Raw genomic sequence first — 14,632 nt, forward strand, 5'->3', positions numbered from 1 at the left:
GTTTGGAGCGTACAATATATCAATCTCTTTGTCTCATTACGAAGAATCCGAATCCACTTTGACACGACCCAAATCGAAAGTGGACCCCACTAATAATTGTACCACAAAATAGCCACTTAAAATGCCATTTATGCTTTTTTTTTTTTCTAACATTTCTTGCCAATTTTACCCCTAATTATCAGTTTTGTGATAGATTTTGTTCAATGCATGTCATCATTGTTTGGAATACTGCATGCATGAATGAGTTATAATTGGATTGTGGTCATCCACTATTGACTTTAGTAGTTAAAGCCAATATTAATTTGTCAAAATGAGTATAATTGAAATGGAACAAGTAATTATAGCATGATCTCAATTTTGAGGACCAAAGCATGAAGATGGTGGTGCATGAGTCATAATTGCATTGAAGCAATCCCATGTATTACTATTTCATGTACTTACAATACAATTCCTTTTGTCAAAACTTCGTATCATATCATTTGCAACAAACATATAATTGCATATATATCTTCTCCACCAAAGCTTAAAATAGGAGGCAATTGAGACTTAATTTGACCAATTACCACTTTGCTGCCCATTTCATAATCATGTCCTCTTTGACCATATCACTTCTCTTTTGTGTAGTACTAGACTACTAGTTGTAGAGCATAGGGAAAAGATATATTAAAGGAGAAGCAACAATATAATAGGACTAATTCTATTATTATTTTTTTAGGAAGTTGTAATATATATAGACTCGGGAGTAAGGGACTGGTGACAGAATACTTGGACACTGAATCCGACTCGAAGCATATTTCAATATTTGGACTGATCCGCAGTAGTCAAAGCAATCAACACGTTTAGTTGATAACAGTGACTGAAGAAGGAAGAAGGTGGAACGGTTCTTAGGGTCCATCTCATCAAAGAACAGTTACGGAGGAGTGCATACAACAATTATGGAGAGGAGCCGTTGCACTTATTATGAGGCCATTAGTCCACATTATTGTAGCCGTTACCATTGTACAGTATAAAAGCTGAGCCCGGCCATGTAACATGAAGTATGGGGGACTCAGAAAAATTTTGTACTCACTTTTAGCAATACAATTTGTATCAATTCGCTTATACTCAAAGATACTCCGGTAACTATATTTACCGTCACATATCATTTAATTTTTATCAGAGCTAATATTAGTTAAGCCACAAAAGGAGGCTATGTATAGTACTACCATATTTTTAATTGAGATGGAATATATCATTCAATTTTAATTAATAGGAGTATCAAGGTTTTGGGGTAAGTGTTTAAAAATAAAGGGAAAATGGCACTTTTTCCCCCTGAATTATATACTTATAGCACTTTTCCCCTCTCAATTATTTAGGTAAGCATATTAGCCCCCTCAATTATTCTAAAAGTGGTGATTTTTCCCCCTGATATATTAAATTGACATTTCTACCCTTAAAGTGAACATTTTATTTATTTTACTTCTCCAATAAATTATTGCGTATACGTAGGGATGACCACGGTTCGGTTCGAACTGAACCGGACACTATAGCAATTGAATTAAAAGTTTCCAGTTATGATTCAGATCTAGAACCTAATATTTGGATTTCAATTTATTAAAATTATGAATAAAAAAAATGGATCCTAAACCGTGAACCGGCGATTTCGGATCCGGTTCGCGACTTTGAACCGTCTTTATTTTAAAATTTTATTTTTTATTTTAAAATAGTTTAAATTCAACAATAAATGTATTTTATTTTTTCGTTCGGAACATGAACCGTCCGTTCCGGTTCGCGATTTTAATAAACTCTAAATATCGAGTTTCGATTTTAAATTGTAATTGGAATATTTCGGTTTGGTTGCTATAGTGTTTGTTTGGTTTGAACCAAATTATGGTCATAATTTGTTGGAGAAGGAAAATAAATGAAATATTTATTTTAAGGGTAAATATGTCCATCTAACATTTCAGGGGGAAAAACAGCCACTTGAATAATTCAGGGGGAAAAAGTGCTATAAGAATATAACTCAGGGGGAAGAAGTGCCATTTTCCCAAAAATAAATTTGTATAGACGAGATTTAAAATAGACAATAATATCACACTGAAATGTAAAAAATAAGTAACAATAATTGAAGAGTAGTTCCACGCTTAGACAAAAAGAGAAGTATGCAGCTTAAAAGAAATTAAATGATGAGAAAATAAAATAAAGTGGTTTCGATTCTAATGTTTGTGTTACTTTGCTAGGAAACAACAATAGTGTGTTGAGTGTGGAGATAAACGATTGCGAAGGCAAAAAACCCTTTTCGGATATGATGAAGACGTCACGATGTTGGATAAAGCTGCCTTTTACATATATATCAACTGTCTCGTTATCAACTTCAACTAGTAATTATTATTTTTTTAATGTAAAACTAATGTTGATTTTAATGTGAATGGATTGAGCTGATTTAGAATCAGTTATATATATATATATATATATATATATATATATATATATATATATAATTAGTGTGAAAGAGCTCTCTGGTGAAAATGCGCATAAATCTTATTGCTCTTTAAAAGAAAGACCTTCTAATCTACAAAAATGTGCACCAGAAGACAACAATCTGCACTACAAGGCACACAAGATATGCAATCGAAGCAATTATGATACCAAAAAGGAGAGTTATTCAACTTCAATGTTATTAAAGCAAATTACCCTTACAAATTCTTTGTACATTTTGATATGTTCAACTCACAAATTTCATTAGAAATAATTTAGTTAGTGAAAAGAGTAAATTCAATCATTCAAGGCAAAAGATATACGGATTAATAAACAATGTCTTGCTAGTATGTCAACTTTAATGGCATTTACTAATTTGTACATTAGTCTTTAATTTCTTTCCAATATGGAATCCTCAACACAAATCATAGACGAGCTTTGCATGAGGAGAATGAAAACGTAAAAAATAATATGTTCGTGAAGTTTAGCATTGGTCCAAAATTGTGCATTGAAAGACACAATAATGTACACTGCAAGGCACAATAATATGCACTAAAAGACACAAGAATATACACTAAAAGGGATAAACTGTGTTGTAGAAGAAACAAAATTTGCACTCAAGGAAAGAAAAATGTGCACGAAAAAAAGGAAAACAAAAATCAACACAAAGACAAAAGAATATGAGTTTACTTACAAAAATTACCATAATGTCACTGACTATATTTTAAATTCCTTAATAAGATAAAAATAAGAATATGATATAAATAATGTAATGCTTGATGAACTTTTGTTCAAAAACTTTACGTGTTGGGAATTATTATTAGATTTTATATTAATTTTTGTTTAGATTATATGGATAAGTTATTGAATTTAAACTTTTATTGATATTTGAATTATTAATGTTTGTTTAACTATATAACTGAATAATATAAAAAATATATATATATATAACTGAATAATTTATTTTTAATTTGGCTAGTCAGCATGGAGACTTTGGCATAGGGGCGCGGTGATATACTGATATGGCAAATTCTAGGCCAGCTCTGCCTGCTTTTATAGGGAATTTATATCGTGCACCACGGCGCACATGGCAATATGTGCCCAGGTACAAAACGCCCGCGTTTCAATTGTTGACATTACTTCGTCCGTCCAAACGGCTCAAACCCCATTATGTGTATTCAGTTAAAAGTTTTTGTATATTGTGTTATGAGTTTCTGTGTATTCAGTTAAGAGTTTATGTGTATTCAATTAAGAGTTTATGTGTATTCAGTTAAGAGTTTCTGTGTATTCAGTTAAGAGTTTCTGTGTATTATGTATCATGTTAGATTATGTGTATTCAATTATGAGTTTCTGTGTATTCTGTTACGAGTTTATGTGTATTCGAAATAGAAGATTTTTTTTTTTTTTGAGGGAGAGAGGGGGGGGGGGGGGGGGGGAGAGAGAGAGAGAGAGAGAGAGAGAGTGTGTGTGTGTGTGTGTGTGTGTATTAGCATTATTGTATCAAAAGTTTAAAGGACCTCAATTAGATATAACCTTTTTTTTTTTTTTGAAAACAAACGACCAAACTTTTCATTCAGAACACAAAAGACCCGAAATACACTCAGGTGGGATAACAGCCCACGACTGCGAGACAGACGAAGAACCAGTTGCCCTAGCAAGTTCATGAGCCACTCGATTCGCTGTTCTCTTAACATGTTGGACTTGGACGTCCCCTATGTCGCTAGCAATCGACACACATTGCTTAACAATCAAACCTACGTACAAATAATCTACCAAACGAGAATTGAAAGCATTACAAAAATTCAAACAATCTGACTCTAAAATAAAACGACACCTTTGTAAGCCTGTCAACCATTCTAACGCTTCTTTAGCTGCTAAGACTTCCGCCATAAACGGGTTGGGGTCACAAAAGATTCTGCCTCTTCTTGCTGCTATAAATCAACCGGTATGATCCCGAATTACTGCTCCGAAACCTGCCCCGTCGTCAAACAAAGCTGCGTCTATATTGCACTTCAATGTGTTATGCGGCGGCGGAGTCCATTGTGACTCGCTCACCTGAGCAAGAACTCGCTGCTTTGTGGTAGAAAATGTCTCCTTCCACACAGCTTGCAGTCTCTCAACTTGGTCCTGGAGTCTCTCAATTGTCGGCGACGCTTGCCTCCAAATGATCTCATTCCTTGCGGTCCATAGTGTCCAGATTATAGTAGCCATTCTCACCTCCCTTTCCCTATTTGCACTTAGCAGCACTGATTCCATAAACCCCAGCATGCCGTCACCATATAGAACATCATTCTCTCCCCAAAGATTTTTAGCCCAGACGCATTCGCCAAATAAATGTGCAATAGTTTCCTCCAAAACCCCGCAGAAAGGGCACCCTCCCCCAATCCATACACGTTTACGTTTCAGATTATCCTTAACTGGTAATATATCGCGGGCACAACGCCACAATAAGTTACGCACTTTGGGTGGAACCGGTAACGCCCACAACAACCCCCAAGACTGAAAATTGGCATCACTGTACTCCCTATTCGAGTTAGCCGTGAGCAACTTGTACCCATATTTTACCGCATAGCAACCTCGTGTGTCGCCAACCCATCTCCATGAGTCCTTCACCTGTTGGTTTATAGGAGTTTTGAGAATATTATTGACATCATTCGGACAGAAAAGATCACGTAAAACTTCAACATCCCACCGACCGTTCTCATCCATAAGTCCACTCACCTTAGCGTCTTTAATTTCGTCAATACACGGTGTTGTCAGACTGACGCCTACTGAATTTGATAGCCAACCCCAGCCCCATATCCTAGTGTCTTCACCATTCCCTATCCTACGGGCCACTCCCAGCTTTAAAACCTCTTGCCCAGCCAAAATGCTTCGCCACATAAAACTAGGATTACCCCTAGCTTAGCCTCCATGAAATCACAAGCAGGAAAATACTTGGCTTTCAAAATCCTACTGACCAACGAATCCGGGTGAATAAGCAGTCACCAACCCTGTTTTGCAAGTAAAGCTTTATTAAATTCATGGATACGTTTGAATCCTAGCCCGCCCATACACTTTGGTTCGCAAAGCCGTTTCCAGCTCAACCAATGTAGCCCCCTACTTCCCCCTCCACCTCCCCCCACCAGAAACAATTGAAAAGTTTCTCGATCGTGTCGCAAACACGAAGCGGCAAGAGAAAAGATAACATAGTGAAAATAGGTAAAGCTTGTGCTATGCTTTTTAGCAATACCTCTTTACCGGCCTTTGATAGAAGCTTGTTCTGCCACAATCCTATTCTCTCACGAATGCGTTCCTCGATATACCAGAAAGTAGCACTTTTATTCCTTCCTAGAACCGAAGGAAGGCCAAGATAACGCCCAAGGTCTTGCGATTCTTTAACGTCAAAGCATCCCAACACCAGACTCCTGGCCTCAGCAGCGGTATTCGCACTAAACACCACACTGGACTTATCAAAATTAATTAACTGCCCTGACGCCTCACAATATTGATCCAAACACTCCTTAATATGTAAAGCTTCTTGATGATTTGCCCTGAAAAACAGAAGACTATTGTCAGCAAAAAAGAGGTGCGTAACCGACGGGGCTCCCCGTGCCACCCTCACCCCATGGATTTCCCCACTAGCCTCCTTCCGAATTAGATATTACTTTGATTGTTAACTATGTTGTTAGTGGGTTAAATCTTATTTCAAACAAAAAAAAAAAAATACAGTTATTTTATTTAAAATAAATAAATAAAAATCTTGGACCTAGCACAAGATCGGCCCACAAGAGGCTTGGGACCAAGCCCAAGATTGACTTGGGGTAGGGCCGGCACGGGACTGGCCCAAATACTTTAAGGTCGGTCTCAATCCGTGCCAGCCTAGACCCGAACTTTGGCCACCTCTATCACTTCATCATATCATTTAAGTTTGCACTCAAAATAACAACAATTGTTAAGTTTTTTAAATAAAATAAAATAAATAAAAAACATGATAAGAACATATACTACACCACAGGATTTATAAAATTGATTTTTTTTTTTTTTTTGTGATTTTTTTACCAATCAAGTTGCTCAAGATGTTGAGTTAGTAATCGTAAAGTTATAAGTTCAACTCTCAACAGGAATGATCTATTTGTTTTCTTGATTTTAGTCGGACAACTATGAACAACCTATGTTAATTTACCTCTTTGTGGTCATTTGTCCGATTAGAGTCACAAAGCGAGGTTTAATTTACCCAGTACACACCTTCGGATAATGACTATGGATTTTCCTCGTCACTAACAAAATTTAATTTTTAAAAAATATGTAACCATGAAATTCAAAAAATAAAGTTTTGAATGAGAATTGTAGCACATCGAGGATGAATATAATGTTAGTTTGAACTACTATATATACATTTTAAATTTTTAAAAATTTTGAACTGCGTTTTTAAAATGTTATCCCAAAATGACAATAATATTTTTTATTAAAGAATGTATAACGTGACATTTATCTCTACTTCTAACATAAAAATCGATATAATTGTTCTGTTGAGTAATTCAAATGGTTGACCAATCAATGTGATGATTTACTTCCTTCATAAGCCTTGAGACAGGTTTATAAGGTCCAGTTTAAAGCAAACCTGAGTTTTTTTTTATTTTTTTTATTTTTTAAATGATGTAATTAATTTTACTTGTTTTTATTTTTGGGATAAACGTTTTATGATGTTGTATGACACCGGCCAACAGAAAGTGCCATACTTGAAGCTCTTTTTCATATGTTTTTTGACCAAATTAAAAGCACACTTTACAATATGCGTTACTTTGACATATTTGACTCAACTCTAAAAGTGATGAATTCTTATGAGAAATTTTTAACCCCAACTTTATCAAATTTAAGTATGAATCCTAATCTAGTAAAGTCTTTTTAGGCATTTAGGGATCGTTTACTAACAGGAAATTTTCAAGAATTTTCAAAAATTGAAAATTGAAAACAGCTAAAGTGTTTACTATGTTCTTTTCCTATTTTCAAAATTGAGAATTATTCTCCTTTTTTTGCAAGAAATTAGAAACACAATCTAAACTTGTTTTCAAAACTGAAAACACACGCATGAATAGTACCATAGGTCATCGAATCCTGCCAACCACATTATTTTTCTTCTTTCTTCCGAACTGCATTAGAATACTGCCAACCACATTTTTTTTCTTCTTTCTTCCGAACTGCATCCGAATCCTGCCATGGCTGCCAACCACATTTTTTTCTTATTTCTTCCGAACTGCATCTGAATATGGCCAACCACATTTTTTTTCTTCTTTCTTCCGGACTGCATCAGAATCCTGCCATGGCTGCCAACCACATTTTTTTCTTCTTTCTTCCGGACTGCATCAGAAGCTTGCCGGGGTTTCACTCAGACCAGTGCGCACTGCTAAAAATTATGAAATTTCCGACCACCTGAAAGTAATCTTAAATCAAGTCAAAAGCCTTGTTCCGACCACTTTTGGTATCCGAAAAAATCATTTTGCTATTTCCGACCACTTTTTGCTTTCAACTTGATTTAAGATTACTTTCAGGTGGTCGAAAATTTCATAATTTCTAGTTGACAGGATAATAGGGCTGGCACCTGACCCGGATCATAAGTGGGCATCTGACCCAGCGCCATATTTGACCCGGCACCACATGGAAACCCAACAGGCAAAACTCCAACGGATGAAATTCCAACAGGTGTCACCTTTACTACCATTGAAGCCACCATTGAAGTCACCATTGAAGCCACTATTGATGAGAGTGAATTAAAAGGCTTAGAGTCCCCATTTATGTCCCATGTTGTTACCTTAGGACTTTAGTACAAATGGGGGCTCTCCTCAGCTAGCAAAGGACACACGGTATTTTCTATACAACTTTTGTTACAATCTGTTACACAAAATAATATTACCCGGTAACATATTTACCGTCACTAGTAGTGGCGGCGACTCAGAGATTTGACTAAGAAGTGACTTTATACTACCGAGCTTCGATCGGAGTACCTGTCAGCGCGAGGCGAACGACTTAATCGACAGAGAAGACGGCAACAGTTACGAAAGAAGGATGGTGATTTGGTCAAGGATTTTCGCTGGAGACAGTGGCTGCTCGGTGCCGGAGTGCTGCAGTTGCTTTTCTTTTCTTCCCGAACAAGCACAAACTATTCTTCACACTCTTCAACGATCAATCTCCATAAAAGAAGGACGAAGCTCTGAGCTATGGAGATCGGTTAAGCAAGAAGAGATTGCAGTAGTTTGGGGAAGAAGGAAAATGGGTGGTGGGGCGGTGGAGGTGGAAGTGGAAGAAGTGCAGTGATTTGGGGAAGAAGGAAAATGGGTGGTGGGCCGTGGGTAGTGGAAGTGGAAGGAGCAAAGGCTTCCTATCGGTGGATGTGAGTAGCTGTGTGCGTAAAAAAAAACAGAAAGAATTGAGAATTGAAAACAGAGAACTGAAAACAGAAAATAGAGAACGTTAGTAAACATGCCCTATAGTCTTTTCTCGATCTCCTATAAAATGTTTTAGTCAACTCACTGTATTCTCAACTAAAATGTTCTAATAGTCAATTCAATTTCAGACTAATTCTCACATATTTTTTGAAACGCCTGTAATGAAGTGAATTGGTCAAAGTATGTTGTAGGAAGAAAAATAAATAATGCATGTCGATGTAAGACTCACACATTTTTTGAAAAATTACAAATTTAAATGTGTAATTAAACATGTCAATTCGACAAAATTGGGAAACTAAATTTACACTTACAGGGCGTTTGGTTGAAGGGAATTTAAATTCCTTCATACTTAATTCCCACCTAATTCCAAAGGCCACAAAATTCTCTTGTTTGGTTGAAAGGAATTCCCCCATTTTCATGGAATTAAAATTTCATGTCCCCCTTAGGATTTTAATTCCTGAGGTTTTAGGAAGAAAAAAAGATAGTGATGAGTCAAAATTATCTCTTCATTTTTTAACCTAAAATTAATGCCTAACAACAACAATGGACATTTTTGACTTTATACTACTTATTCCCTTTCAATGCCCATGTATACCAAACATTGAAATTAAAATTCCCAGTAATTCTATTCCTATAAACCAAACACTAGAATTTAAATTCTCACTTTATTCTCAGTAATTCATCTCCCATGAAATTGCAATTCCTTTTCTACGTAATTTCTTCTCCCCAACCAAACGCCCTGTTATAGTTGCTTATAAGCTTATTTTACATTTCGGATATATATATATATATATATATATATATATATATATATATATATATATATATATATATATATATATATATATAACTAATTAGAATAAAAATAATATTTTTTCTTAATACAATATCACATATTAAATACTCCGTACTTTTTTTTTTTTAAAATGGTCCAAACTCCAAAATACGCATATATTATGGCAAAATGGGACAAAAAGATTGTAAGAAAAATGATGAGAAGTGTGTGGGGGGAGAAGAAGGAAAGGCGACAAAGCAGTGATTACGGAGACGCCGCGGGAGAGGGAGAAGGCACGCTTTGCGCGTGAGTGAGGGATGTGCGTTTTCCGAGGGCCCCTCCACCCCCCATACCTGCGTAGCTTATCCTCCCTTTTCCCACTGAATTTCACGCCTTTACTGTCCCTTCTAATCCCCCCAATCCCCATCCTCATTTCTACTGCGTCTACCTCAAACTCAAAGAAATTATAATATACGTTCTATACTTTTATTGATCTGCTACCGTTTAAAGAGTCAATACTTCATCATTAGAATTTGATCATGTGACATTCTCTCAACGAGGACGGTAAAAGTGTCATTTCAGCATAAGGTGATTGACAAATTATTGCTCCTTAAATTTGTCGTAAGAGATCAAATATCGAATCTTATTAACGACAATATGAGAGTTACCTCTCAAAATGATAAGAGTTTCTTGTGCGCAGTGAAAAAAAATCTAGCATCTATTAATTTGTTGGAGTCACCCTGATTTATAATTTCACAATCTTTCTTCTCCCTAAAAATTGAATACCCAACTCCAAGGGCCTTCACATCCCAGCTTGACAGAGCATTTGGGATGATGTAAATCACCGTGACTTAATAATTTAGTCGACAGGACCAAATGCCGCGCACAAGGGATCTACCCACTTTGAACATAATTTGACACTACCGTTGTCGATAATCAAACATTGATCTTTTCTCTCAAATACTGTCTAAACTCATTTAGACATCATTTCACAATTCTGTTAAGTCAGAATGTGAAAGAACTCGAATAAGTGATTTCACCTTTTTTGTCACAAGATTAATTTTGTGAAGGAATAACGCGCATGAAGTGGAATGTAACGTAGGAGTGGGGGCTGTGGGGGATATAGATGAGAAGAGATGATAAAAACACGTGGTCATAATTTGCCTGCCAAAACACTATTTGCAACGCAGCTTACTCACTCATTATCATTAAACTCTGTAACGTCTCCCCATCATTACATTTGTTTAACCAAAGTACATTCTATTAACGTTGTCACACACTATTACCCCAAACAATTATTTTTATTTAAAGGAAAACAAAATAAAAACTAAGCAAAAAAGTTAATCATTTAATTTCAAAGAGTATTACATTTTCTTTTGAAACGTCAAAGAGTATTACAATATCATAAGTAACCACATTACTTATAATTATAATTTTTTTTATACAAAATAGATTTATAACCGAATTATACATGATACAATTATATAAATCTCCCTAATTGTAATTATATCGAATGCTATAAGCATCAATACTAATAATATTTAGTACAATAAAATATACTTATATGAATATATTATATATAATTTGACATTAATATTAATCAACACCCTGAAAAAATTATAATTTCTGTCAGGAATAGGTGTAGGATTCTGGAGTTGAGAGACTTTACTTTTTGAAAGTGAAAAAATAAATAAATAAACAAAAAATTTATTTATTTATTTATTTATTTTTTCCTTATCACGTTAAGATCCATTTATGTAATAAATAGGAAAATTGTTATAAATTTTTTTAAAAGGAAATATACACATAACATATAAATTTTGAAATAAATACAAAACAAAAATAATGATAAATGGAAAGAAGATGCAAATTAAAACATAAAATTTTCAGTCTAATTACGCTTTTCAAGAATGGATCCGTCCAAACCATGTTATTCATAGTTAATTCACCCCTCGTGCAAACACTTTATCATGTCATTTATCAAATTCTTGTCTGCATAACACTTCTAAGCTATAATTTATTTAGAATAATGCTATTTTTTTCAATTAAAATTACCACCTAATATTCATCTCCATGTGACAGTATTTATAATTTTTTTAGAAAAATATTTATTTATTACTTAATTAACTGGCCAGGCTACGATTTAATAAATAGTACATATAATAATTAAATATAAAAATTAATTAATACATTAATGACTTTAGAGAATGATTTTTGCAAAAATAAAAAAATAAAAAAATTAACAACTACATTACCCTTTTTCTTCTTCTCCCAAAAGGTTGAATTTGATCTCCAACCCCAAGCTAAATGCCCTCCACACCCTGACCCAACATAGCATTTGAGAGGATGTAAATTACGATGACTCTATAGCTCAGCAGACATGACCAAATATCAGTGCGCATAAGGAATCTGTTAACTTTGGGCATAATCCTCACACTACATTACTCTTTTTGTTTATTAAGTATGAGTGTGATGATGAACCCTCATAACCCAAATTCCGAATACATTTTACCATATATTATTAATAAAAAAGGATCGTCCCGCGGGTTTGACTGATTACCATAAAGTCATGCTTCAGTGAAAATTTGAAACCTAATGTATAAATAAGAAGTGATAAAATTAATAATCGTGCACAAAAAAATGATAAAGTTAATTATTGAAAACTAAAAGTATTAGAATATAGAATTCATGAGTCAAAAAAAAAGTGAAAATAAAATTACAATTGAAATTATAGTTTGAAAAACCTGGCACACAAAACACAGACACAGAATCTTAAATTAACTAGTCCAGGTAAAAACAATTCTTTTTTGTTGGTATTTCTATGGTGATCTGATCTATCTATGACACTTTGCCAAACATTTTACAGAAAATAGGGAAATGAGTCTAAGGCTCTCACTGAAAAGTCAATTAGCTCCCTACTCAGATTTGGATCGTCTTTTCTTCCAGCTCCTTCTCTGTGACCGGCGACTATTCGCCGGTCACTTTTTTGCCTAGAGTTTCGTCAGAAGGTGACCGGAACTCTAATGACCTGTGATATCAGGTCACTAACTAATTTTTGGGTTTCATTGCATCAAAATGAATTGTTCAGAATGTAATTATACCTTTAAAAGTTTAGAGAGTTAATTAAGTTTTCAAGCTAAAGTTGGATGGCATATTTAACCTTTTTTCCTAAAAAATATTTATATTTATATATATATACTTTTAGTTTTTATTTAAAAAAATAAAAATGAAACAACTTTTACAGGGCGTTTAGTTGGAGGGGGGAATTATGTGGGAAAGGAATTGTAATTTCATGGGAGTTGAATTACTGGGAATAAAGAGGGAATTTAAATTCCAGTGTTTGGTTTACAGGAATAGAATTACTGGAAATTTTAATTCCAATGTTTGGTATATATGAGAATTGAAAGGGAATAAGTAGTATAAAGTCAAAAATGTCCATTATTGTTGTTAGACATTAATTTTAGGTTAAAAAAGAAAGGGATAATTTTGACTCATCACTATCTTTTTTTCCCGGGAATTAAAATCCCAGAGGGGGGACATGGAATTTTAATTCCATGAAAATGGGGGAATTGCAATTCCATGGAATTGCAATTCCCTCCAACCAAACTACGGAATTGAATGGCCTTTGGAATTAGGTAGGAATTAAGTGGGACGGGAATTTAAAATCCCTCCAACCAAACGCCCTGTTAAGGTTTTTTTTGGAAAAGATTAAAAAGTATTGGTATCCACACAAATATTTATCAAAAACCAGTCCCCAATATATATATAAAAGGGGTTGGTGTGGCAATGGTGTATAGAGATATATAGAGAAAGAGAGAGAGAGCAGCTGCGTTGTTTCTCCTTGTTCAATTCCTACGATCTCCAGTTCTCTAAACCTCATTTTCACTCTCTGCAACCTAGGTTTCCACTCCTGTTAAGAGAGAGAGAGAGAGAGAGAGAGAGAGAGATGGGAAACTGCCAAGCAGTGGACAATGCAAGTCTGGTAATCCAACACCCCGGCGGCGGGCGAGTTGACAAGCTTTACTGGCCGGTTCCTGCTACCGACATCATGAAGATGAATCCCGGCCACTACGTCGCCCTCCTCCTCACCACCACCACCTTCAACCCCGCCGCCGCCGCCGCCGCCGCTACAAACGACAACAAGAACAAGAACAACAACATCCCAGTTCGCATTACCCGCATTAAGCTGCTCAAGCCCACAGATACTCTCCTTCTCGGCCATGTTTACAGACTAATCACCACTCAAGGTTAGTTAATTAAGTTTCTTCTCCATCCCCCTCCCTCTTTTTCTTTCATGTATAACCGACACCAGCAAGAAGATTAGAAGAGATCGAGGATCTGTTCACCTGACCTGACCTGGGTAGATTAGATTAGATTCTCTTTTGATATGGTTTTAGTGATGGGTTCTTGGATTTTTGTGTTTGGTTCAGAGGTAATGAAAGGGTTGTGGGCTAAAAAGAATGGAAAGATGAAACAGCTGCAAGCGGAGCCAATAGAGAAGCAGCAAAAGATGAGACCAAAGCCAAGTTCAGATTCCCAGACAGGACTTATTGCAAGATCTGAGAATAAGGAGCACTGTAATCAGGTTAATATTTTTTTTTTAAAGAAAATATTTTCCAATTATTATTATATGTTATATATAATAATCTAATTATGTATATATGACTATATGTGCACAAATTTCAGGTAAAACATAGGTCAGGGGGAAACTCATCTGCAGCCAAATGCAAAGCATGGCAACCATCTTTGAACAGCATCTCTGAAGCTGCAACCTGATTTTGATTGCTATATATATATATATATGTTACTGTGTATGAGATTCTGATCTGGTGTACTTTGTGTCGATCTTAAGTTCAGGAAATGCCTAGTTTTTAATTGGTTTTGTTTCTAGTGATTCAGAGATGAGATGCAGAAATCACATCAAACAAAAAAATTGTATAGCAAAACTCTAATCATATTGTTATTGCATCATTTA

General features: G+C 35.1%; 1 protein-coding gene across 1 annotated transcript; it reads left to right on the forward strand.

The window, feature by feature from the left end:
* The first annotated feature begins 13,455 nt into the window (after window positions 1-13,455).
* On the forward strand, window positions 13,456-14,632 carry LOC109191125. Its single transcript, XM_019341700.1, has 3 exons — window positions 13,456-13,904; window positions 14,088-14,242; window positions 14,344-14,632. Exons 1-3 carry the CDS (start codon window positions 13,604-13,606, stop codon window positions 14,431-14,433), a joined length of 546 nt encoding a protein of 181 aa, XP_019197245.1. The 5' UTR covers window positions 13,456-13,603; the 3' UTR covers window positions 14,434-14,632.

The sequence above is a fragment of the Ipomoea nil genome, unplaced genomic scaffold (genome assembly GCF_001879475.1).
Source record: "Ipomoea nil cultivar Tokyo-kokei standard unplaced genomic scaffold, Asagao_1.1 scaffold1617, whole genome shotgun sequence".
NCBI lineage: Eukaryota > Viridiplantae > Streptophyta > Magnoliopsida > Solanales > Convolvulaceae > Ipomoea > Ipomoea nil.